This window comes from Poecilia formosa, unplaced genomic scaffold, assembly GCF_000485575.1.
Source record: "Poecilia formosa unplaced genomic scaffold, Poecilia_formosa-5.1.2 Scaffold224, whole genome shotgun sequence".
NCBI lineage: Eukaryota > Metazoa > Chordata > Actinopteri > Cyprinodontiformes > Poeciliidae > Poecilia > Poecilia formosa.
Genome location: NW_006800163.1, coordinates 583290 through 608780, shown reverse-complemented (window position 1 = coordinate 608780; position 25491 = coordinate 583290). Strand labels below are relative to the sequence as shown.

The 25491-nt window shown below is 39.5% G+C and overlaps 2 protein-coding genes across 5 annotated transcripts in view; both read right to left on the bottom strand.

Moving 5' to 3' along the window:
• Positions 1–823: 823 nt before the first annotated feature.
• gtse1 (G-2 and S-phase expressed 1) lies at positions 824–9356 on the bottom strand. 2 transcript variants are annotated; one of them, XM_007568523.2, is made up of 12 exons: positions 9246–9356; positions 8892–8947; positions 8760–8817; positions 7044–7674; positions 6779–6940; positions 5459–5597; positions 4406–4768; positions 4198–4249; positions 3024–3248; positions 2712–2931; positions 1941–2057; positions 824–1122 (listed from the first exon to the last, which is right to left on the bottom strand). In XM_007568523.2, exons 2-12 carry the CDS (start codon positions 8911–8913, stop codon positions 1036–1038), a joined length of 2076 nt encoding a protein of 691 aa, XP_007568585.1. In that variant the 5' UTR covers positions 8914–8947; positions 9246–9356; the 3' UTR covers positions 824–1035. The 2 variants fall into 2 exon arrangements, with proteins under 2 accessions (XP_007568585.1, XP_016535342.1); XM_016679856.1 differs by having other exon boundaries at positions 6860–6940.
• Positions 9357–11872: 2516 nt separating this feature from the next.
• The window catches only part of LOC103149391 (plasma membrane calcium-transporting ATPase 1-like), a 32642-nt gene continuing 19023 nt past the window's right edge, over positions 11873–25491 (bottom strand). For all 3 annotated transcript variants that reach the window (XM_007568517.2, XM_007568520.2, XM_007568519.2), the window contains exons 8-21: positions 24879–25025; positions 23717–23931; positions 22956–23198; positions 21051–21292; positions 20736–20973; positions 19106–19285; positions 18883–18970; positions 17519–17625; positions 17214–17405; positions 16600–16813; positions 15620–15831; positions 15427–15534; positions 13788–13976; positions 11873–12752 (exon numbers count right to left, since the gene is read on the bottom strand). In XM_007568517.2, coding sequence (XP_007568579.1) covers positions 12357–12752; positions 13788–13976; positions 15427–15534; positions 15620–15831; positions 16600–16813; positions 17214–17405; positions 17519–17625; positions 18883–18970; positions 19106–19285; positions 20736–20973; positions 21051–21292; positions 22956–23198; positions 23717–23931; positions 24879–25025 — 2771 coding nt within the window. In that variant the 3' untranslated portion in view covers positions 11873–12356. The remainder of the gene's footprint in view (positions 12753–13787; positions 13977–15426; positions 15535–15619; positions 15832–16599; positions 16814–17213; positions 17406–17518; positions 17626–18882; positions 18971–19105; positions 19286–20735; positions 20974–21050; positions 21293–22955; positions 23199–23716; positions 23932–24878; positions 25026–25491) is intronic.

Genomic DNA, 25491 nt, shown 5'->3' with positions numbered 1-25491 from the left:
AAGCGGGTTGTGAAAGAGAGGGAAGACATGCGGCAAAAGACATCAGACCAGGACTCTAACCTGTGGGTTGCGCATTTTCCCTCTGCCTTATAGTTTCGTTATAGTTATTTTCTAGTTATAAAGAACCTGTGGTGTCCAAAAAGTCATTCCTCAAGGGCCGATATGATAACCTGCATGTTTTAGTTCTGCTAAACAAGCCATTCGATCCAGGTGTGTTGAACCAGGAAGAGAACTAAAACATGCAGGATGCCTTTGAGGACCGACCTGAACTAAACCTTTGTGTTGACCCTTGTTTCTCTCTAAATACTCTTACTGAAGTTTAATTTCTGTTCAGCTGAAGAAAATTATGGCACATCCAAGTTTTGATTTGTTCCAGGCATCTGTTCAGTGGTTGATTGGGTTCATAGTCAGCTTGTGACATTGTAATGTAGATCTGTGTAGTATCTGCATAGCTATGGTGACTAATCTTACTACTCCTTATAATCCAAGCTGGTGGGAGGATGTAGATATTAAATAAGAGCTGCCCCAAGATAGAAACCTTCAAATGATTTTTATCCTTTCCAATGAAAAGTTCGTTAAGACTCAAATCAGTCAAGTCCTGTACTGGTGTATTATTGTCTTCAATAATGTGTTTATGTCAGCCGTGTCCAGTCCAAGAGTACCAACACTGTTTCTTCAACAGTCCAGATTGAACACAAAGTCCAGTACTTCTCCAGCTCGTGTGTTTAGTGATACAGTTGACTGTACCGTTATACTGAGGATTTTGATAAAAATAAAGGGAAAAGTTAAAAAACAGACTCAGCAGCACACGAGCAGAAACATATCGACAGTATTGACCAACATTTATTCAGAAAATAAAAGCAGCAAGGAGGAAACATTAAAGTACAATCAGTTGAAATTAATAATAGCATTTTCACAGATATTTTTATCATTTCAAACATAATCCTGTGACTTACTGAAGACATCACTGACATTGATTTGACTGAGCCCTGGCCCTCAGTTGATTCAAGTTATTGACCAGAGATGTTTGGAGGATCAGAAGGACAGGTTGATGAGTGGAGCACTGTTCTCTTTTTTATCCTCTGGACTCCACTTAATAAGAGGAGAGCTCAGGTCAATTAGCTGGAAAAACAAAATATTCAAATATTGTTTACACATTGACATTTATTCAACACAGAAAAGGCCTCTAATTAAACAGTGAGTCAGCTGAATTTGCAAGTACAAATAAGAGAGCTTATTTAGACCAACTTTCTTTCAAAGCCAGGTTGATGGGTAAGTTACTTGATGCGATTTTCTACCTTTCAAAACTAAAAACAGCATTAGGCACAGAGCTTTATGCCTTGGAGGAAACTTATGAATGTTTTCATGCCAAGCATGTTGTATTAGTTACACACTAAGCAGGGCTCTGTAACTAGGTGAACCCAATACACAGAATGTTCAGAGCATACCTGATACTTGAAACCAGAACCACTCCAAAGAAGTACAGGTTATATATAATGAAGTACTAAGGCTGCGTTCATACAGCAGGTCTTGATGTTCAATTCTAATTTTTTTTGCATGGTCCATCATGCTGCAAATTACCCTCAATCAGACTTCTGTGTGAATGTTTATGACCCCAACTTGGACAACTTCCAAAAAATATTTTTTGTAACCCAGTGTTGTTGAGATAATTATTGTTGAAGTAAAAATTAATATAGAAAAATTAAAGAAAATACCCTGCACATTTTCATCATTACTGTTTCAGTTCATTATATTAACCAACTGAAGCACAGCTATTTGATGTTAGCTTCTTCCAATTCCAAATTTCTTGAAGGATTCAGTTGATGCATATTGAATTAACTCATGCATGACTGGTGCTGTACAAACCTAGTTGACCTCAAGGTGGACAATCAGAATCACTGAAGCTCAGTGAACCAAACGGTCAGATAGAGCTGGGTTACCTGGGTAGTGGTGCAGCTGTTGCTGCTGGTGCGAATCAGGTCGGGGGTGTTGGCCAGATCGATGAGGAGCTTCTCCTGGGGCTGAAGGCTCGGAGGAGGCAGATCCAGCAGGAGAACCTGAGGTGTTAAAACTCTGATGAGGTTTATTTACAAGGAGTAGCTGGAGGACTGGAGCACCATCCAGCCATATTGGAGGATATTCAATCTTAGATTCTTTGAAAGGATTTCCAATTTTTGGCAACTTTACTTGTCCTTTCTTTATGCAACAATCCATCTGCAAGTGTGTGGAGCATTCTGTTTTCTGTCATTTTTTTCTTTGTTTTCCTATACTTACATTCAGGGTGGCTGGAGTAAACGTGGCACAAATGTTTGACACCAATTTCATTTGATTTGAAGAAGGTGGAGCAGAGCGGGGCGCAACTTCACTAAGGTGTGGATTTTTACCTTTCTTCTTTGACTGTATGTTCTTTTAAAACTCATTTATTAAAAATAAGTGAAAATAACTGGGTAACTATTCTCATTTTTACAGCAGACGCCATCATGGGCTTAAGGAAAGTCTTCAAGAGATCACATTTTAACACTTTTTACAGTTCTTGTAATTTCTGGAGCTAAACTCGTCGACACCATCATGACAGTCCTGAAGTCTAAAGGTAGAGGGCCTCTGCTTCCCTCTGAAATATTGAACTGTATCTGAACAGTGTGTTTGATTCTGCTAAACAGCTCATCAGTTCTGTTTTGCAAATGTTTTGCAAATCCGGGTTATAAACTGACCTCTTGGGTCGTGGTTGTGCTCTCCTCCGTCTCCTCCAGTTCCACCGTATTGGGAACCGTCTCGCTCACCGTTGATGCTCCAAGATCCATGTTTTGTGTTTGTTTGGTCTCTGGACTGATGGAAGGCAGGATGAAGGGAGGCTCCTCCTCTTCCAAATAGAAGACCTGGATGTCAGGGCAATGAACAGGCTCTTCCTCCTGTTTGCCTTTTGGAACCGGGCTACAGAATAATACCACACATACAGTACAGTGAAGGTTTTTTTTGGAGAATGATGTAGCCGTCTCCCTTCTCACATATTTCCAGCATCTCACCTACACCTCTGTCGTTTCTCCGCTGAACTCGGAGTGCAAGGGATACTGGAGTCTGGCCTAAATGGCGGCCTGAGAGTCCTGTTCTGATCGGAGCGGGGCTGGAAGGTGGAGGTCCTGCGCTTAACCGGGGTGGGTAGTGCGGAAGGGCGCCGTGCAGCCACCTGCTGGGGCTTACTGCTGCCAACAGAGGGCGTCAGAGAGCCAGCTGACAGCTTCTGAGGAAGACTTTGAGAGAAAAATGATTAAATATTAAATGAATAATGACCAGACCAAAACCTGGAGTCATATGTACATAACAGTCGGGGCTGATGGAAAAACTGCAGCTGGTGGCAACTCTCCTATTTTTCATTCAGAAAATCTGATCACTCCAAGCAAGCAGGGCAATTTATAAAGCGTCGGTCTTTTCTGAAACTTACGTTCTTAACCAAGAAAAGCAAAAAGAATTACAATCAATAACTTTTAAAGGACGGATGGTCTATAAAATAAACATTTGTGAGCTTTACGTCATGTTATAATGTTATTTCCTCATCAAAACCATATCTGGAGCATTGCCTTGATTCTTTCATGCATGTGGAGAAATCCTTTAGTCTCCATGGCAACCACTCTGGGTGGCTTAACACATGGTCTCACAAAGCTCCGCCTCCCGCCTGACAGAGTCCCGCCCCTCAGACTAGCAGCAGTAATTAGCAAACACCTGGTGGAACTGTGAGCCTGCTGCACTCATCATGTGGATTTTTCATTTCCACTATGACAGATATTGTAGCTTCCGCATTTACCTAATACAATATCAGCAGAAATCATACATACATACATATTGCTTATTTTAAGTAGTTTTGTATGCAGCTGAGTTATATACAGCATTTTTATAACAGGAGGTAACATAGTTACATGATTGATATTATATTCTCAGAAAATACACAATACTGCCCATTTTAGCCTACAATCATTAATAAATATGTAGAATAATTTCCAGTGTTTTCAGGCTTGTGATTGGGTTAGAAGTTTAACATTTTTTCAAATTTGCTCACTTATTTCATAACAATCAGGCTCCCAAAAACTAAAGCAGCACACATTAATGGATGATGTCAGATTGATTTTCTCTTACAAGCCAGGCATTAAAATATCAGAGCTCCCAAGAGTCATAATGGTGATTTAAGTCATGGATGTGGTGTACCTGACTGTGCTGCTGGTTGACAGCCTTTTTGGCTTCATCACCTTGGATACACCTGAGGAGGAAATTCCGGATTAATAAATTAATAATTACCTAACCATTTTCATAATTTGTTATATTTGTATATGAACAGAATATTTTAGCAAAAGATATAAAATCAGATTTCATAACTGATAAAACATCAGTCTGAAAGCGCAGCGTGTGTTCTCACCTTCCGCATGGACTCCTTTGTCGGCCATGTTGGGGGTCGGATGAACCAGTCCTCCAGGTTTAGATCTGGTCTTCATTCCGCTCTGCAGCCGGACTGAGCCAGTGGCACCAACAGACCCGTTTCTCTTCGGGGGGGTTGGTTGGACTGGTGTGGACTCGGCTCTCTTTAACGGTGTGGACCTGGCAGCTTTAGCTCGCTCCACGTCAGGAGGCTTTTTGGCCTGAGTGGGCTGGGAGCGAGAGCCGGCTCTGGAAGAAAGCAGCTCTGCCGAGGCCGAGAGAGTGGACCGGCGAAGTCTGCTCGAAGTCTCCGCGGGACCATTGGAGTTGCTCACACTTCGGTTTAAGGAAGAGTTCAGTTTGCCTGGGTGGACACAGAACAGATCCACAGCAAATTCAGCTTTCAATCAAAAGTTTTGATTAAACAAACAGATTTTATTGCTGCTGATGGGAGAAATTAGGCTTTTTTTTCCTCTTTAACCTAATAAAACCCATTGAGGTGAAAAACTTATTTTTCAAATGGAGCTCTGGCCAAGAGGTGGAAACAAAAACACTCACCAAAAAATACAGTTAAAATGTGAATGTAAGCTAAATCTATATATACACATATATACATATATATATATATATATATATATATATATATATANATATATATATATATATATATATATATGTATATACACACACACACAAAAACAGAATCAGCCTCAAGATTCTGAGATTAAAGCTTCTGTAAAGCTTTAACCTACCAAATCCAATTTATCTCCCAGAACTAGAATAAAAATATTCTATTTTTCCTTCTACTTTCAGAAGAAATTTAAATTTTACCCTTCTTAAAATAAGTTTACTGTAAAATAAAATAGAAATAAAATTAAAATAAAAATAGGTCTAGAAGAGTTCTAAAAACAGAAGTTCAAAAAGAATTTACATAAACTTCATCCAAAGAAATTGCTTTTATTCTTTCTATGTAGAACTCAAAAAGTAGAAGTTCACTGTATTTCAAGATATATAGTTCTTCAGACATCCAGTGAGAGCTTAGCGTTTAGCGTACCTGTAGCCGGGGACTGAGACATGCTAGAGTTAAAGCTGGACAGCGAGGATGAGGATGAAGAGGTTTTCCTCCCGTCTGTGACCTTCCAGCCCTGAACAGGTGGAGCTTTAATGACTGACAGCTTTCTCAGTCCAGCATTCTGTCAGAAGAGAAACAAAAAAAAGGTATTTACACAAAGGGTTAATGTGGCTAAGATGAAAAACAAACAAACAGGCATTTCAATCTTAAATGCAAAGTGTACATATTTATGAAAGGTTTTAGTTTTGGCTGCTCTGACTCTTTTTCAACGCATGGCCTTTTTTTGAGTCTATACACTAAAGTTAACGATTAATCAATTACTGAATTAGTTGACAATTATTTCAATAAAAAAAATTCTTCACAATTAATTGCTTGAGCCTTAATTTCATAGGTAACACTTTATTTGAAGGGGTGTGCATAAGACTGACATGACACTGTCATGAACATAAAGAAGTCTTTATGAATGTTTATGACAGTGTCATGAAGTGTCATTCGGTAAATAATGACACTTTTAATGCAAAGTTGCTCTAAAAGTTGCATTAAAAGTCCATTAAAAGTGCCAACTTTGCATTAAATTATCATAATTTACAAAATCATGCAAAGTTGGCACTTTTAATGGAGTTTTAATGCAACTTTTAGAGCAACTTTGCATTAAAAGTGTCATTAATTACCGAATGACACTTCATGACACTGTCATAAACATTCATAAAGACTTCTTTATGTTTATGACAGGTGTTATGTCATGTTTAGGACAGTGTCATGTCAGTCTTATGCACACCCCTTCAAATAAAGTGTTACCATTTCATATCAGCATGTGCATTGATACAGTTTGTCTGACTAACAGAAACAACAATGGGAACAGTGTTATGTTGGAATTACAACTACATCTTATCAAGCTGCAGCACTTTTTACTGTTTGAGATTTAAAAAAATCCATAAAACACTTATATGACAAGAAACTGGAGGCTTCTTCAATGTGTTGTAATACAGACTGTAACAGGAGATCCTTCCTGCCCACTGCCATCACCGTCTGCAATAAGTCTTTAATTAAATGAGTTCCAACAACATTTAATATGCCGTTGGGTTCAATAAAGTATTTCTGAATTTGAATAGGCAGCTCCTTTAAGCTTCCTTAGTCTTAGCACCACACTCAGGAAATGTCACAGTGGAACAGTGAGAAAGTTTTCATGTCATACTGTTTCAAAAACCACACACATAAGGTCACAGTGCGACTCCGCCGGATCGCGCAGAGTAAAAAACTTGTGAGATCCAAAGACAGCAGGAGTGCTGAGTCATGTTTTACCTTAGAGGGTGGGGCCAGTGAGCGTTTCCCTAGCAGACTGGAGTTGAAGGAGCAGTCGCTGGTATCAGACGCCACGCTCACCGAGTCAGACAGCAGATCTTCTGGTGACTCTGTCTTGTTTCTGAGACGACAGGATGGGCTCCACTTCAAAACTCCTGCAGTCTAAAAAAAAAAATCAATAAAAAATAAAATTCTCAGATGTCAACATCGTTCTTTTTTTTTGTCCCTCTTGAACTGCTGCAAGACTAATAGAAAAGCCACTCACTCTGCTGGGTGGTTGGAGTCTGGTTTTCTCCGCTCCGCTGCTGCTGGCTGAACGGGAACCTGCCGGGGCCACTGGTTTACTCGGCAGCGCTGTGGCGGCCCCCAGCGCCGCCTTCCCTCGCAGCGCTGGTCTCGCTTGAGGTCTGGCTCCGACCATAGGGCTGGAAGTGACGAGTCTGGCGGCAGGGCGGCTGGACGAAGCTCTGCTGGAGCTGCTGCCTCTCAGCAGCTGGTGCTGGACGGCCGGTGGCAGCTGCCGCAGAGGACTGTCCTGTACGCAGAACGTCTGACGTTTGATGGGGTTGAGGCTGCTGGCAGTGTGCCCCAGCAGTCCTAGTTTCACTTCAGTGTCCTGGATGAATTCCTCCGTCGCCGCCACACTGTTCGTGTCAGCATCAGAGGCTGTGTGGGTTGTGTTGGTGTTCTGGACGTGTGGTTCTCCGCACTGCAGCTGGCTGGCAAGTTTGTGGGCTTCCTTACACACAGCTTCCAGCTGATCAGCAGTCAGTGGGGTCCAGACCGCCTGCACGCCTCCGCCACCTTCCTCAGGCTGGGAGGATAGGTCAGTGGAAAGACACTGCTCTGTGTGGTCCACAAACACCTCATCATCTTCTTCTTCTTCTCCTTTGGCGCTGCGGACACAAATATTTCACAAACACAAATACAGCTGTGATGAAGTGAAGCAGCTCAAAAGAGTCATGATGACAAAATTACACATGAATGTTTTCTTTTACAAATGTGTTCTTTACAAGGGATCAATAGTATAACCTGAAGGGGGTTTAAAGTTGCAGCATAAACTTATACAAAATATGTTTCTTACATATTTGCTAAAACTGTCACCATGTTGTGACAGCATGTGAGACAGACAATCTGTAAAAAGATCGATCTCCTGCACCTCCTCCCTGAGCTGCTATTGTCGTCTGAAGAAATGCCCCACTCTTGACCAAAAACAACCAATCAGAGCCAAGAAAATAAAAAGTAGGGAGTCAAGGATTTAGCCTTAGGGAACACCAAGGCTCAGTGGATGGCTGGGAGTGAAAAAACTGAAAATGAATAAACTGAGTGCAGCCAGAAACATAAGATCTGAACCAGTTTAAAGGAGTACCAGTTGTAATTTTTATCAGAGCAGTTTTGGTGCTGTGATGGAGGCAGAAACCAGATTAAAGCTCCTTATATAAGCTAAAATTTGCTTGGTGTAAATGCAATTGACTAATGAGAGCTTTTGTTTTTAACCGAGGTGAAAGTATTACTGTATAATAACTCTACTATGAAAAAGAACAACTAACAAGAGATATCCTAAGCCCATAATTATGATAGTCATGCCTATGTTGAGTGCATAACAATTTCTAACTGGAACTTCAGATTATTAGTCCACATCCATTTAGCTATGCACAGCATTTCAAATGAAATTATGAATACTAAGAATATTTATCAAATGACAATTTCTGCAAAAATGATTATCCAATTTATCAAACAAACCGAAACTGCTTCCTTAACTAAAGAACAGAGCTGTCATAGAAGATACAGATTACTAAAATCTATAACCAAGAAAGTGAATGAGATAATTTATTATTATCAAATAAATAAATAAATAGACTTTATACTGAGAAGCTGTTGAGAACTGCTGGGAACTGATTTGTTACAAAGTCAAATTCAACCTGAGAAGTGCAACTTCTGCTAATGAAAGATTTGAGGGTTTAGAAATAAAAACTCTCACCTGACAGGCGACAGGGACACGTCGAAGTCAAACTTTTCATCTTGCAAAAAGCACAGATCTGTTCAGAAGGGACAGCATGGTGAAAACAGCGAAAGAAAACGCATCAAGAGCAAAAGGCAGCAGCTGACTTACCGCTGTTAGCTCCACGGTCCATCTCTCTATGTGCTGCGGATTGACCCAGTTCAGATCTGCAGTGTTACACGGAACTCTGACATTAGACTGACATGACAAAACTTTAAAAGAACACTAACGGGTAGTTTAAACACGACTGCTAAACCCAGTTATTACATTACTGACACCAAATGTTTTTTTGTTTTTTTTACCTCTAAGCTAATTATACGTTAGCGTGCTAGCTCGTTTTCAGACATTATCAAGCAGTAACCGATATAAACAGTAACACGGAGTTTTTCGCATCAATTTAATCGACCGCAACACCCCATGGAAATGACACACCACCCGTTTGTTAACAACGTAAATCATACAAACCGTAAACTCCTCTTAAATTATTTCTGTCCTGATTTAAACTTCCACTCAACACACCGAACAAATAATTCAAATCTCCTTCGCTCTGTCAATGTGACAAAGAACGCGTCTGCTATTGGCTGAAAAGTTGTGTGACGAAGAACTGAGAGGAATTGTGGGTTTGTAGTCCTGTGTAGTCCAATAACTGGACTACCAGCCCAATTATATAACTGGGTTCGAAACAGAATAGATTTGTCTCCCTTCTGTTTAGACTGTATTAAGTATATTAACACAACTTGACGCCGTGAATTAATTCTTAATTTTCCCTCTGTTGGATGTATTGTAGGGTTAATAAAAACGCTTCACAGACGCCACCAGATGGCAGCACAGTTTACAATGTAGCTAAATTCTTCTCAGATAAGGGAACCTTAGAGGTCAAACTACTGAGAATCACAGAAACAGGCAATATTTATGTACATAAGATCATGTCTTAGCTTCCAGGACGTCGATATATACAGTACCAGTAGCCAGCTGTCATGTTAAACCATTCATAGTAAAAAATATTTAAACCTTCAAGAAGTATTACTAATGTTTTCAGCTTTTCTGTTGTTAAGAAAACAAATTTAAAGTATGCTAGTTTTAAAGCTTAACATGTCTTGATTTAAATAGCCTAATTATAGTTTTGAAATTAGCAACTTATTCTGGCCTATTGGCCTTTATGTTATCTGTAGTTAAAGCAGATGGTTTGCTAGATCTTTTGAATTGCCATTTGTCTGTGTGGGAAACAATCAGGAGAAGTTCCAGCTTTTCACACTCATTTGTGAAAAGCCATAAAATAGCAGGAGTTCAGGAGAGTCTCTGCTCTCACTTTGTTTAAACAATGGGCACAAATGGTCTTAGATCGTGACTTGCAGGAATTTTTAAAAAGGGTCAGAGATAGCTTCTGGTTGGATGAGCAAAGATACGCCTTATTTGAATAAATTAAAGACAAGAATACACCTTTACTATAAAACTTTCTACACAGGAGTAACAAATCAGATTTGCTCTTGCAATTCTCCAAAGACGTCTTTGCACGTCTTTGCTTTCCTTTCTTTCTTCCTTTCTTTCTTTCTTTCTTTCTTTCTTTCTTTCTTTCTTTCTTTCTTTCTTTCTTTCTTTCTTTCCATTTGTCTCAGGTAAATGAATGTATGTCTCTGTTGTTCTGCAGTTTCTGTTGTAATTTTATGCGTTGTCTTCTATTGGATTAATCTCTGTAATTCTGTGACATCTGCACTCATTGTTGTTTTCTGTGTGGCTACATGCGGTCTGCCGGGAGAACCCGGGATCGAAGAAGATTGAGCCAGAAAGTTTTCTTAAGAAATATTATAACTTAAAATCTTCTTCAACACCGTCTAAGTAAACGTTTATTTCTTTTGCTTTTAAATAAAAATAAATGTCTTGGCATGTTATTAAAAATATTTTAGAGTTCAGTGATGAATAGGTTATTGTTATACTACTAGCAATATTTTATTATAAAGACTAACTGGAGACAATGGGATTATAACTGATCAAAATAAAGCTTTTTACCTTCCTTTTTACCTACTACCTGAATTATAAAAAACATTGTTTATTACTTTCTTAGTATTTACTAACTGACATTTGAATGAAATAGCCAACCTTATCTCCTGCCTCTATTTCAATATTCTGAAGGAAGTAATTAGCAAATCAAAGTATTGTATTGTATTTTGATTTGCACATGCACATCCAATGCTTGCATTGCATCCAAGCGTTACAAAAGCAAAGCAGTGATGTAAAGACATCACTGCTTTGCTTTTGGTGATGTAACGCTTGGATGCAGCTGCCTGCTCGTCCTGACAGTGGGAATTTCTTCCATAGAGCTCTCTATTAGCTAATTTTGAACTGATCTGAAGTTGGTTTGTAGCAACTGACTCTGCAGAATCTCTTCAGACCATGTGACTGGGCATCTATTGAACCAGTGCTGGGATTTTTCGTGCCATTAGTTTTCATGGATGAGTTGCTGTTGTTCTCCATGTCTTCAGCTTGTTATTACGCCACTCACTGTTCAGGTGACTGTGCAACATTTAGCTGGCTGTAAGTGACGTGACAGGACTTAATGAACAGGTGACATCCTGTCACAGTGTCATGCTGGAATTCATTGAGCTCAAAAAAGGGAGCATGTCTTTCACAAATAGAAACAATCTGAATGCCTGAGATGCTTGATTTTATACACGTGACTGGAACATGTGGATTAAACCATTCAGAAAGGTGGCTTAAATTGGCTAACCGGGTTTAGCTAATTTTTTTTTTAAGTTTAAAAAAAACAAAACTTTTTTTGGTCTGGCTCATACCACTGATACCACTGTCTGAGTGTCTGCTTAATTTTACATATGATTATGTGACCCTGGTCTCTCTTTGTTAGTGTCCGTCAAAATAAAGACATTTCCTCTGGCTGATTCTCAGAGGTGAGCAGAGTGGCTGAGGACTTAGTTCTTCTCGTTGGCTTGAAAACCCTGTGTTTCTAAAACATCCCAGAAATTGATCGTTCCATTTTTTGACCCATGACTTGTTTAGTAAAGTAACTCAAACATAAACATCTTAAAAAAAAAAGCTAGGAAGTCCAGACATTTTTCAAAAACCCTCTCATCCAGCAGTCAGTTTTTGATCTTTTAATGACAATGTTCTTCCAATCTAAGACATAAAAAACACAACATTAAAATGAAAGACATTTACTCCAAACCTGTTTAACTACTGGAAGAAACAAATAAAATACAACAGATTTTTAGTCACTTACTCTTGCGGTTACAAGTTAACACAGAAACAATCTGAACGTGTTCTTAACAGATAACTTAGCTTATCAGAAACAATCTTTTTTAAATAAACTCTGGCTACATTGACAATATTTACATATAAAACTGAATTTGAATTTACATGAATCACCTCACAAACACTCTTCTAAATTACATATGCAGAGTTCATATCTATTAATAAAAAAATGCAGTCTGTGTGAACAAGGGTTCAGTCTGAACAGAACCACAAACACTTGTGGAGACATTACTGTCCCTTGGAAATCCTGAATCAATCAGAGGAGTCTGTTTTGAAAATGTTCAAAATGACAAACAACCGGAAGCGGCTGCTTCAGAGGGAGGTCTCCAGACTGTGCAGGGGGCTTCCTGGACAGGGTGGCAGTCCTGCTGAGTTAGGTGGGATTAGGCCGGACCGGGAGCCGTCTCTATGCAGCGGGATGATGTGCTCCAACGCGTTATTGTTCTGGTTGGGCGAGGATGGCGGAGGCTGCAGGTTGGACAGGTTGGACAGTCCCGTCAGTGTCAGCGGAGGCGGAATGACGGAGTTCCGCTTGGTGGGCGGGTCGTCCTCGTCCTCGTTCTCGTCAATCAGCGGGATCTGGGTTTCTAAGTCCTCGATGCGGAACTCGGGGTGACTCATGAAGTTGTGGATGGAGCTGCGTGACTCCGGCGTCTCCAAGCCCTCGTAAGGAGAGACGCTGTCTCTGAAGGCGTTCACAACACGAATCTACCAGACAAGGAGGAGTGGAAGGTGATTAAAAGAGCATTTCAGAAACTGAAATCATTCTTCTATTAAAGTTGCTGTATGTAACTTTTATTAAAAAAGTGTGTGTGTGTTTTACATTTTTGTTAAAATTATCATCATGTCCTGTCAAACTAAAAAAAGCGCTACTAGATAGTTTTTAAATAATTAATATTATTACATCTAGCAGCTGTTTGTCTCATATACAGTTTATTTACAGTATAATTATTCTCAAAGTTGGGTAGTAACTAGTTACATTTACTCAATTATATTTACTTGAGTGACTTATGTTAAAAAAATACTTTTAGGCCTATTTTTACTACAATGTACTTTTTACTTTTACTTGAGCAATTCTCTACTCTTGAGTAAAACTTCTGTATTCTCAACCCAGTGTGAGTAACTTCAGTGAATGAAGAACAAATATGTTAGAACCAAAAATTCACCAGACACACACCTGCAATTTTTGTTAAAGAAACTGATTTGAAAAATATTTTGTCTGATTTTATTTTTTGTTACTTTTATGAATTATTGTTATTTTGCTCCTTAAAATACCAAAATGTACACTTAATTTTAAATTTAGGTCTTATATCATTTTTAAATATTAAATGATTGATAATTTGATCAGTTACTCAGTACTTGAGTAGATGTTTTACCAAATACTTTTTTATTTTTACTTGAGTAATTTAAATTTTCAATTTTTACTTCTACTTGAGTAAAAATATGTTGAAGTAATGCTACTGTTACTTGAGTACAATTTTTGGGTACTTATCCCACCTCTGTTTCTTCTTTAGTAATTATACTCTTAGAACTCAAATCTTGCTAAATCTGTAGAGTTTGTCAACACAGAATTCTTGATCAGAGGATTCTAAATGAATCCGTGGACCTGTTGAAACTTTTTGCCATTGTTATACATCTGAAATGTGTGATGGCAATAAAGCCACATTTTGAAAAATCTTTTCCTGCATATCCACAACACAGCAACAACAACAGCAGAAGTTTTCTCGAGCTGCAGCGCTGTACCTGCGTCTGGATCCGGTTGAGGCTGCGGCACCACAGCGCCTGACCCCTCCTCAGCTCCATCTCAGCATGGTCAATCTCGTCTTTGTCTTGCAGCTCCTCCAGCTCTTCCTCAGGGATCTCCTCCTGCTGGGTGCCATGACCGGCTGTTTTCAGGAACCGCAGCCAGCTGGTTGGGACGCTGGACACCAGCTGGGAGAGGAACAAGTTTACAAACCACACAAAAACAAACACCACTCTGAGGTCAGCTGGGGTGACCAGATGACCTGCTTTGTTCAGATGATTTATCCAACAAGCTAAGATGATTTCCTGCATTCTAGTTGATGGCCAAAATTCTACAAGACAAACGCTTAAATTTAAAGTAAGCACAGAAAATACTTAATTATTCTGTTATGTTTTTGTTCACATGTGAGTCGGATGTTTATTTCATCCGGATATGGATGGTGACGTCACAACTACACAGCAACGTTACACCAGGCAACCACAGCAGTCATAATACAATCGGCTCCAGAAACGACAAAAAGTACATATTTGTCTTCTGTAATCCTCAGATCAATAAAATCCCGATTTATGACATAATGTCGTTTTTGACACAAGAGAACTTCAAGACGTTTCAAGAACGAGCAGAACTACAGCTAGATCATGTTTCATTTTTTTCATTTCCCCAACAGTTGAGTTTAACTTTCAAAATGCAGTAAATGCTGCACAGAATGCACATATCAAATGCAAAATTTTCTGTGGTTCTACCAGTTTAAATTTTTTTTTTTCTTTGATATTTCCCTGTTAATTTTGCCAGTTATTGATGCACTAGAAGCATTTATTAGAGGTAAATAATACAAGAAAGGGTCTTTTTCTAAAGAACACAGCTATGCAAAATTAACCTTTTCTTTTTGTAGACTTAACAGATAATTAATGTAATTCACTAACTGTAAGCTAATCTACTCAGCATCTGTAATTTTCACAGGAAAACTGGAACAGCTGCCACAGCTTCCCTGTAAAAATGACACTTTTTAAAAAAACTTTGTTGCTTCTAAATTTGCTGATCTGAACTCATTTTTCAGATCATTCTTAACGTCTTATTCCCACTTTAAAAGTGATTGTATCTACTTTTAAAAATTTATTTTTAAAAAGTGGATTAATGGTGTAATCCATGCTTTGTATCCAGTTTTTCTTTTGAGTTTGTTTTAGCTGATTTAACATTAGTGAGAATAAAAAAAGAATTTTGATTCACATTTGAGAATCTGTGATCTTTTGAGCCAAGGGTTGCTTGCTGCTACTTAGTTAAAAAAAAAAAAAGCTGTAAGTGAGCATTAAGGCCTTGTAAACCTAATCTTTGAGAACCTTTGGATTGGTTCAGGTTCAACAATCTTCTTATTAGTTTTATCTATCAAAAACAAAGCAACGCTGTGCACTAACAGTTCAAGAGTTGTGAGAATTGCATTCTAGGACAAAAAGTACCAAATATATTGCTCGTTTGCACAAAACAAATGAAAAGAAATGTGCTTTAAACTCATCATAATCTCGTCCAAGTATGAAAGAAAAAGTAATTCTATGGACACAGTCGCTGTAATTGCCATGAGTTCTGTTTTCGGTCTAATATTCACAATTCAAATAACATTGGCCAAGTAAAAGATTATCCTACCTGCCCCCAAATGAGACTACCAAGGCCCAGGAAGACGCACCAGAGCCACTGTTCTATGGTCAGAGGCACACAGCTGAAAGCTTTACCACCAAAGTGCACAATAACCACCTAGAGGAGACCAAAAAACAAGGTTTGATGCCCTCACAGTGTCGATTCACCCAGTGGTACAAAGTCCTTGCCAGTGAAGGGTTACCTGTACAATAAGGGTTCCCAGGATAATGGAGCAGAAGATGGGGTTGTTGAAAACGCCCTCGAAGACGTTCCGCTCTCCATGGATCTTGCGAGCGTTGAACTCGTTGAAGATCTGCATGAGGACGAACGTGTTGAACACAATGGTGTAGTGTTCAGAGGGCGGAGAGTGAAGCGGGGCATTCCTCCCGGAGTCGATGTCGAACATCTTCTCACCTACAGAAGAACAGGATGAAGATCAGTGTCCTATGAGGATTTTGCAAATCACCCAAAATAAATGAATAAAAAAAAAAAAACATATCAAATTGCTGATCAGTCTCTTAATGGAAAAAAAAATCTAACATTCTCTATAATGTCTAGATTGCTAAAGGGGACTACTATGTATTTTTAAGAACACTGTGGTATTTAATAGCACTATCAAGTAACTGCATTATTTTCAGTTGTCATAAAAATTCTATTTCTATAAAATATGATTTAAAAGAAATATTTCCACTTCCTAATCAAACGCTTTGAAATTGGGCGTCTGTCACTTTAAAAATTCCTGCTCATTCTGAAACTCTGCCTTCAGGAAGTCATCACAACATGGCTCCTCTATTAACTCTTTAATATTTTTTTTTTTTTTTTTTTAACAATGTTTCACTGAGAAGCAGCTCGTATAATGAGCTCAGCTGATGCTCAGTTCCACCAGGTGTTTGTTAATTGCTGCTGGCTAGTTTGAAGGAGCTGAGAGGGGGAGTCATGGAGAGGGAAGAGCTTCTCCAAGGAGGTCCAACCAGGCGTCTAGCACAGCTAAATGGCTGCCACTGTAGATTAAAGGTTCTCTCAAACATGCGTGAAATAATCAAGGCAATACTCCTGGTCTGTTTTTGATGAAGGAGTGACATTATAACATGTTGGAAAGCTCAAACAAGTTGATTTTACATAACACTGATCCTTTAAATCACTTTGCACTCAAACATACCAAGGATCTGTGTTTTGACTGACCGACAAAGAGCAGCGTGAAGATCAATGTCAGCTGGTAGACGGCGTGGCCCAGGATGTTCTTCATCATGGTGCGCGAGATGAGCGGCTTGTTGCGCCCGTACGGGTTCCTGAGCAGCAGCGCCTCGGTCGGCGGCTCCGTGGCGAGGGCCAATGAGGCGAAGGTGTCCATGATGAGGTTGACCCATAACATCTGCACAGCTTTCAGAGGAGAATCCTGGAAATGGACACAGAGATGAACTGCTTAGGTCTTGATTATTCTGTGTATATTTTTTGAGAGGACAACACGAGGCCGGGTTAAATCAAGTGAGGAAATGTAATTTTCATTGCATCTTAGACCTATTGTACAGAATCCTCAAGTAACCGAAGGGAAAACTGAACCATTTTTAAAATGCATCATTGTGATAACATAAAAATGGAAATGTTTATGTATTTGTAATAATTTTAAGAACATTTTGTAACATTTTTTACAGCTATGTCTAGTATAGCAAGTACTAGATATAACATCTGTGAATCATGTCTATCGATTTTGCCACAAGTTCCCCAATGAAAATGTTATGCTATGTTAATACATGTCAATATTCTGAAAGTGTGTTGTTATATTGTGTATGTCTGACCTGGGTAATGCAGGCTCCGGTGATGGCCACGGTGACAGCAACCACATTGACCGTGAGTTGGAATTGCAGGAACTTGGAAATGCTGTCGTACACGTTTCGGCCCCACATGACGGCCTTGACGATGCTGGAGAAGTTGTCGTCTGTCAGGATGATGTCGGACGCCTCCTTTGCTACGTCGGTCCCTGCGATGCCCTGTGGATCGGCAGCTGAGCGTTAGGGCCAGGATGCGTTTGAAATGTTTGTGAATATAAATCATCCGGAAATGCTAACAAGTGCACATCGTTCAGGAATGTAAAACGCTGTACCATAGCAAAGCCGACATCTGCTTTCTTGAGAGCGGGGCCATCGTTTGTGCCATCTCCTGTTACTGCGACAACCTGCCTCTGCTCCAGCACTGTGCTGTCAATGATACCTTTAAAATAAAAAAGAGATCGCACAGGTGAAAGAACAATGACAGTATTGAGTTGTTTCCAGCCCACTTTTTGTCAGTTTTACCCACTTATCTTTACAGAACTGTTCTAATCCAGCCACACTGCAGGGTTTTTACACCTTTTTACACCTTCCTTTTGTTTTTCTTCAGAAGGACTTGTGTTTTAGGTCTTTGTCTTGCTGCAGAACCCAAGTTTACTTCAGCTTAAGGTCCCAAACAGTTGGCCAGTCGTTGTCCTTCAGGAAGTTTTGGTTGACAGCAAAATTCATGGTTCCATTTAACACCTCCAGACCATTACACTTCCACCACCATGTTTTACTGTTGGTATGTTGTTTTTCTGAAATGAACCCACTGGTGCTGTTTACGAGGTGTGACAGTTAGTGGTCTGAGTTGAAGAGAAAAAGAGGAGCTGTGTGTAAAACTATTTGCTCCGCTAATGTCAAAAATACACAATTTCACAAGTGCTTTGTTTCCGCTAAATAAGAAACGCAATTAAAATCACACATGAATAAGTTTGTTTCACGCATGCAATGCTGCAACATCATCCTCCAGCTACTCCTTGTCCTCTTCTTCTTCGTGAAGAGGACACGAAGAAGTCCTCTTCTTCGTGTCCTGAAGATTCAAGAAAATGGCCTGAAGATTCAAGAAAATGACTACATGAAACCTTTCTGAGAACATGACGTAGGCTAAAGTCAAAAACCACTGCTGACCAAAATAGGAAATAAAAAAAACCTCACTGAGGGCCCATCTCACATTTACTAAAGTAACATCTTGATAGAGCTTGAGAAATTCTGAAAAAGTAATACTGATAGAAGAAAAATAAAAGTTTTTGGAAGGTCCCATCAATAACCTGCTGAAACTGATAAAGACAAATTCTGCTCTTTACCAGAAAATTGTGAAGGAGAATGTCTGGCCATCACTACAGTGCAAAACCTCTCAGGGCACCAGAATGCAACTCTGAATGGCTGAAAAAGTACAAAATGAAGGTTAAAATCTGATTTAGTGTCTCTGGCAGGCGGACCATGCTCTGAACTCTCCAATGTGGCTGAATTAGAACAAGGTTGCTTTGGAGAGCCAGTCAAAATTCCTCCACAGGAATGTGAACAACCTCCTTGCTTGTTGCTGTAAACCCTTGAAAGCAGTTGAAACCACCCGAGTGTTGGAATATCTTTCACAGCACTGTCTAAGTGAGTAAACCTGCCACCCCATTATTTCTGGATTGATTTATACTTCACTGACCTTTAACCAGAGTGTGTTTGTCCATTGGGGATGACCGGGCAAGGACTCTCAATTTGGGCCAAATCTTATCGATACGCTCCTGCTCGATCTGACGAGACGAAGGAGAGAAAAACCTTTGATCTGATTTGCAAGCAGTCACCACAGAAAATGACACACAGGCAGGGGCAGAATTAGATTTTCACACTTCTTTGCTTCAAGCCTTTTCCGCCGTCATTTGTCTGACCTCGCCCGACTCGTTGCGGATCCGCTGGTTGAACTCTTTCCCCTCTATGCACAGGAAGTCGTCTCCAGGTTGCAAAATGCCACATTTGGTGGCGATGGCTCTAGCAGTGTTGATATTGTCTCCGGTCACCATGCGGACAGTGATCCCAGCCCTCTGGCACTTTCTGATAGCTTCTGGTACCTTAGGGGAACAATGAAGAACAGATACACAGAGGGTCAACCCGGAGGGGAGTGCACCCCATGCAGACAGACACCAGTTGTTGAACTGCTCCACAGTGAAATGACAGTAGTTCCATAGTTGCGTCCTCAACATTTATTACAACAATGTCAACCAAAGTGATTTTATTCAGTCTCAAATGTTCTACCAGTTCCCCCGATATGCTCCACTCTGACCCCTCATGTGAAAGTCTGTTGTCCCCAACAGATCACATTAACACCTTTCTAGACATGATGTGCAATCAGTAATCCATGCTTTGAAAACCTCCCAGTTGGATTATTGCGGTTTTCTTCTAACTGCCTTGCACTAGTTCAAAATGTGGAAGCAACAATTTTGCTTGAAAAATTCCCCACTTCCCAGAACAAGTCTTGATGCTCAATTCCAATTTTTTGCTAAAATCAGATTTTTTTTTTTAAGTCATTCAGACTAGTAATTACAGAGCCTCTTAGGGGGAGATGGGGAAAATTGTTTCTTTTGCGTTCCCTCGCAATACTGTACTGATCAGTTCATGAGGCATAATTTAATACTGAAGATGTTTCTTACAGCTGCCACCGTACTTTCTGCTTTAACATAAAGTTTTCATGAGGTTTTTCCTTGTATGTTAATGTCTCATTTGTGAAATATCTGAAGTTTTATATCTTTTTCTTGAAAATAGAAATCCATCACAGACCTATGTGCAAAATGCAAAAGCAAAACAGGTCCCCTAGGGGGCTCTGTACCTAATTAAATGCAACCTCAATTTACAGGCCCCATTCCACTCACATACGCAAAAGGAAGAATGTTGTCGTCACACAGCAGTGCTTTGTTTACGGAAGTCTTAATGGATGGAGTCGTTTATGGATAGTTTTAGAGTTTATTCATCAAAGGGAGCTGATAGTATCAACACAAGATCATAGCAAGACGGAGGAAGCTAATAAAAAATAAATAAAAGGACATCTAATAGTGATGGTAATTTGTGGAGCAGTCAATGCAGTGTCTGTGGAGAGGTCTGTTTGGATGTGCAATCAGAATGAAGAGTGATGTGAAGTCCTTCACTGACACAGACTTCCTTCATAAGTTCATAATCATAATTTTCAGCCATTTTTTACATCTGGATGTACCAAGTCTGGCTTAAGGCATCAGCGACATAAAAGTCGGATAAAATGCGACATGAACGTTCTGACTGCAAACGCTTTGAAAACAGTCAGATATGTATCAGATTTTGTACTACATATGGGAGAGGCTCAAAGCAGATTTTTTTTTTCTGCTTTGAGCCTCTCCCATATATAGTACAAAATGGACCATTCAAACTGACATGAAAAAGTCGGATATAGTTTGCACGAAAAGCTACTTTGGGTCACGTTTGCCCGCTTTGTGAATGTACCCTTAGAAAGCTCTTGGAAGTTGTAGCCGTTTACCAAGGAAGATAACAAACCTCAGGTCGTACAGGGTCTTCAATGCCAACCACAGCGATGCATGTCAGTCTAGTGAGGATCTCCGCCTCGTTGTCCCAATCAGGCTCTCCATCAGCGATGGAGAAGTCTCTGTAGGCAAGACAGATCGTCCGCAGCCCCTCTGATGCCATCGACTCAATCACATTTTTCACTAGTTGGTCTCGATCCTTGGGTTTGAAGATCTTGGCCTCTCCACTGGCCGTCAAGATTTTACTGCACCTGAAACCATATGCAGTACACATGGTCAGAGTATGACTACGAGTGCAGAACTGTGTAGGCAGAGGCAGTGGACCTACTTCTTAAGCAAGATCTCAGCGGCTCCTTTACTGAACATTCGGTAGCTGCCATCAAAGGTCTTCAACACAGTGCTCATGGATTTCCTCACGGAGTTGAACGTGTAAACCTTGAACAGCTTCTCCTCTGGGATTTCATTTCGAACGCTCTGGTAGTCTCGATTCAAGTCTAGACTGAGTCCCAGTAAGGCACATTCGGTCTTGTTTCCTACTTGGCGAGGCAGCCCACCTTCTCTCTCCGGAGGCTGTGGGAAGGAAGAAGAAAATTTAGGTACACCGCATGATTAACAGTAGCTTAAAGTGGCACAACTTCAAGAAGTGCTGAATAGCTTTTATATTTTTCTTTTTCCATTGGCCTCTATAAAGAAGTGATAGTATCTTTGGTAGAGAATTTTATCCTTATCCGTGAAATAACCATGGACTTAGAACATGTAATTCCACTGGTCAACAGGCAAAAAAATTGTCTGTGGTTTTTCAACTGTTTTAGGGTCATGTTGATGAGCTGAATCCAACAAGTCACATTGGTTTTGCTCAATCAGGTCAACTTTCTGAACTATGGAGCAACATGAGCATCAAATGCTTGACTTGTTCTCACATCTGGATCGGTTTCCTGAGAATCTGATCAATGAGTGATGAGGAGAGATTCCATCAGGACAGAAAAGAGACGGAGAATTTTACACAATGAAGACTTGATGATCAATTCACATGTACTTATACTTACCATTATCAGTGTTTATTATTCAATTTACCCAAATCCAAGTTTGTGACATCTAATTAATACATTCTGTTAGAAAAAACATTGTTTTCTCCTAAAACCTTTTCTGGATAAGAAATATTAATATTAACGGAAATGAACTGATAATGTCATAAAAATATCATCAGTTTAGTCAGAAGATCAGATTTCTCTAAAGCAAATTAGAATAAAAACCTGATTGATAAAAATGGATGTCACTTTTGGATTCAGCGGTGCAAAACTGACATATCAGCATATCAGCAACCCATTTAATAGCAAGACTTAGGTTTACCAAAATAGACATAACTCAAGAATGGAACCTAGATGCTTGGCCAGAAAATGCACAATTGTTGGACTTGGACAACATAAACTTCTCTGTATACCAAAGTATTCTAAAGCTAAATATGAGGACACTTGTTCAACAACTGGTGCTTGCCCATACAACGTCATTAACAAGCCAATGATCCTAAACAAAGCAACAAATCCATAAGAGAATGATTGGAAAGGCAATCTTAGGAGATCTGTGACAAGAGAGATGTCTCCAAACCTAATGATGGTATCAGAAAATGTCACCATAATGACAGGATGGCATGATAAAGACATGCAGAAAATGACTATTTAAGTTATTTGATAAGCTGGTAATTATGGGGTATACTACGATTTTAATACACAGCATTTGCATCTTGCATTCATCTTTTTTTAAAATAAAAATCAGTCATGTAAATTTTGTTGATTGTTTTTAAAACTTTAGATCTAAATTACTCAACAACCTGTTTGTTTTAGGTCCTGATCTGTACAACTCTGTGTGTGTTTGCACAAGGACTGTGGGGTGAAAAGGTAATAGAAAAATTGGCATATCAGAGATTCCAAGTAGTATAGAAAAGGTGTGAAATCAATGCACTTTAAAGCTGAGCTAGAAATGTCAGATGAAACTGAAGAAAATAAAAGAAAAGCAACATTCTGTAGCAGCCAAGCAGAAACCTGCAGACCAGAAAAGAAACTTGTCATTGCTTCCTAAACTCCTGGCTACAACCAAACCTGCTTTTCTCCTTTGTACTCTGGTCTGTCAAGTGCATCCTGCAGACTGTGATCTGATGAGTCCTGAGCTTCCTGTGGCAGTGTGCTAAATACTTATCCCACAGCTTCCTGAATGAGCAGCTATTTTTAAAGCTTACCATAATCTTGGTGGTGTAGGCGCAGTTGACCCCGATGCCTAGGATGAGCAGGTCCAGTATCTTGGTTGGGATGAGATCCGGCTCTGGGACTTTTTTATAGTGTCTCCCTGCGATGTAGGCCTGCACCACCGTCATGCGGTTCATGGTCAGCGTCCCCGTCTTGTCTGAGCAGATGGCTGTGGCGTTTCCCATCGTCTCACAGGCATCAAGGTGGCGGACCAAGTTATTGTCTTTCATCATTTTCTGACACACAAATAATACAGAGAGCAGCGTTACTGAATTCAGATTCCTAAATCCATACTTCACACTCTCCTGCAGTCATAATTTTAAAATCTTGCTGTGTGAATAAGGCATTAGGTATGAAGCAAAAATGTATTATAACATGTTCTGGTCAGATAAAAGCAAAATTCCTCTTTTTGGTCTATATTGTAGGTTTGTAACAATGTCTGTCACCCTAAGCTGACCATCTTCATGGCAAAACATGGCAGTGGCAGCATCATGCTTTTATTAGCAGTTGGTGGGAGGTTGCAAAGACTTGGACCTGGAGGAGCTAATGACACCTGAGGATTAAAAACGTATGAAAATGCAATGAATTAAGGTTTATGGTTGGAAAATGAGAAAATTAGAAACAGAATTATAAACATTTTTGCAAGCTCCTGCAATACCAGCTTGTAGACACAAATCATATTCAGGTGAGTCATGACATTGGAATCTCTTTGCATGCAGACAGACGTGAAGCTGACAGACATTGCAAAACTGACCTTGACCGAATACGCTAGGGAAATGGTGACGGCCAGGGGGAGACCCTCAGGCACAGCCACCACCAGCACCGTCACACCGATGATGAAGAACTTGACCATGAACTGCACATAGATGGAAATGCACTCTTGCAACCAGGGAAGGCCCTGAATCCAGAAGGTATCGATCAGGAAGCGAGTGATTAGGATGATGACGGTGAGGGCCGACATCAACAGACCTGAGAACAGGAGAGGAAAAGAACAGGAAAAATAAAACCAAATGGATTGCAATGAGTGATGGTTAAAACGCCTTCAAGTTCTTTAGCTGAGATTTTGTGGATGCGTTATGCATCTCACTTCAGCATAACTTTCAACAGAACTATGGAAGCCTTGAAACACAAGGCTTTTGACACATTTTTTAAGTCTGACTAAATGTTCTTTTTCTCTCGACTTCAAAAATAACACGGAAGTAAAAAAAAAGACAAAAAAAAATTAGAATCAAATATTGTGAAATTTTGTGGGATTTTTCGCAAATATTTTTTCTCTTGAAGGAGAGCATAGAAAAATTGTGATGTTCAAAATTTTATCAATTGTGTTTTTTATATCAAGTACTTCTCATTATAACAGCATAGTTCCTTAATTTCTCCACCAAGCAACCAACAGAGTGAAAAAGAAAAAAAATATTTTTTAGCCTTGGTTTTTTTCTCTCTCGCTTAAATTATGAAAAGTAAATAAATAAATAAAAAAATGTGTGATTTTTGTAAGTCTTTTTTAAATCTAAACCAAGAAACAGAAAAAGTATTAAGTTTCTTTTTTTCTCACTTAAATGTTGAAGGGTAAGTGGACAAAAACTCTTCTCACCCAACAAAGAGAAAAAGAAAAAGATGAGTTGGGGAAAAAACTGTTTTTTCTGTTTGGATGAGATGGAAATGGCTTGACAGATTCTTTTTCCCTCTTGCCATCCAGGACTTAAAATAAGTTTTTCCCCTTGGCTGTCAGGGTTTCCGTACATAACTGATCCACAAGGATCCATATGAATCCAAACATTCCAACATTTTAAAACGTGTTGATTTTAAATTTAACTTAACTTTAAATTTTTTTTCATCATGCAAGATCCTAGATCATTGTGGCTTTTAGTGATATAAAAGTCCCAGTAACAAACTGAATACCAGTCCCCTGTTTGTACCTGCTCTGCCGATCTGTACGGCCAGTTTAGTCAGCTTCCCCTGAAGGACAGATTTCTCCTTCTTTGGAAGAACTTTCTTCTTCTTCTCTGGTTCTCCATCTTCATTGAGTGGTTGCATCTCAACAGTAGCTGCGTCCTTGTTTTTCTCTACATGGGATAATAGAAGAAGTCATTAAGCCTCCAAACTGAAGAACTGGTTCAGCTTTAAAGACATGCTTTAAAAATGTAGCGAAACCCTAATAATTTCCAGTTTTACTAGGAAAAGAAACACAACTCAAAACATGACAAATAAAGAACAATTTCCAGAGATGCATGTTTGAAAAGAAAACTTAAAATGCCAACATCTGTCTTGACTTCCAAAGCAACTAAAATCAGACTTAAGATCTTGAGACAGTTGTTGGAAGCTCATTTCACGCGAAACAAACTGAATCACATGAGCAACACCTGTCACTGGAATCATAACCATCTTGGAGCTTTTTCCTTGTTTTACGCTAAAGAAATTCAGTCGGCCAATGCTGATGAAAAACCACATCTCTTGTCCAGGGAACCCAGTCAAGCAATATCCAAGTCGCATTTAAAGCCTTCCCCTGCACTAGGTTATAGTAAAAACTCA

What these genes read in the sequence shown, in the direction of transcription:
- gtse1 (XM_007568523.2), bottom strand. Translation starts at nt 8,913, where the DNA reads ATGGACCGTGGAGCTAACAGCG. An exon ending in GACTCCAACCACCCAGCAGA is followed by an intron (nt 6,941 to 7,043) that starts GTGAGTGGCTTT and finishes TTTTTTTTTTAG; the next exon opens with ACTGCAGGAGTTTTGAAGTG. An exon ending in TCAACCAGCAGCACAGTCAG is followed by an intron (nt 3,249 to 4,197) that starts GTACACCACATC and finishes TTTCTCTCAAAG; the next exon opens with TCTTCCTCAGAAGCTGTCAG.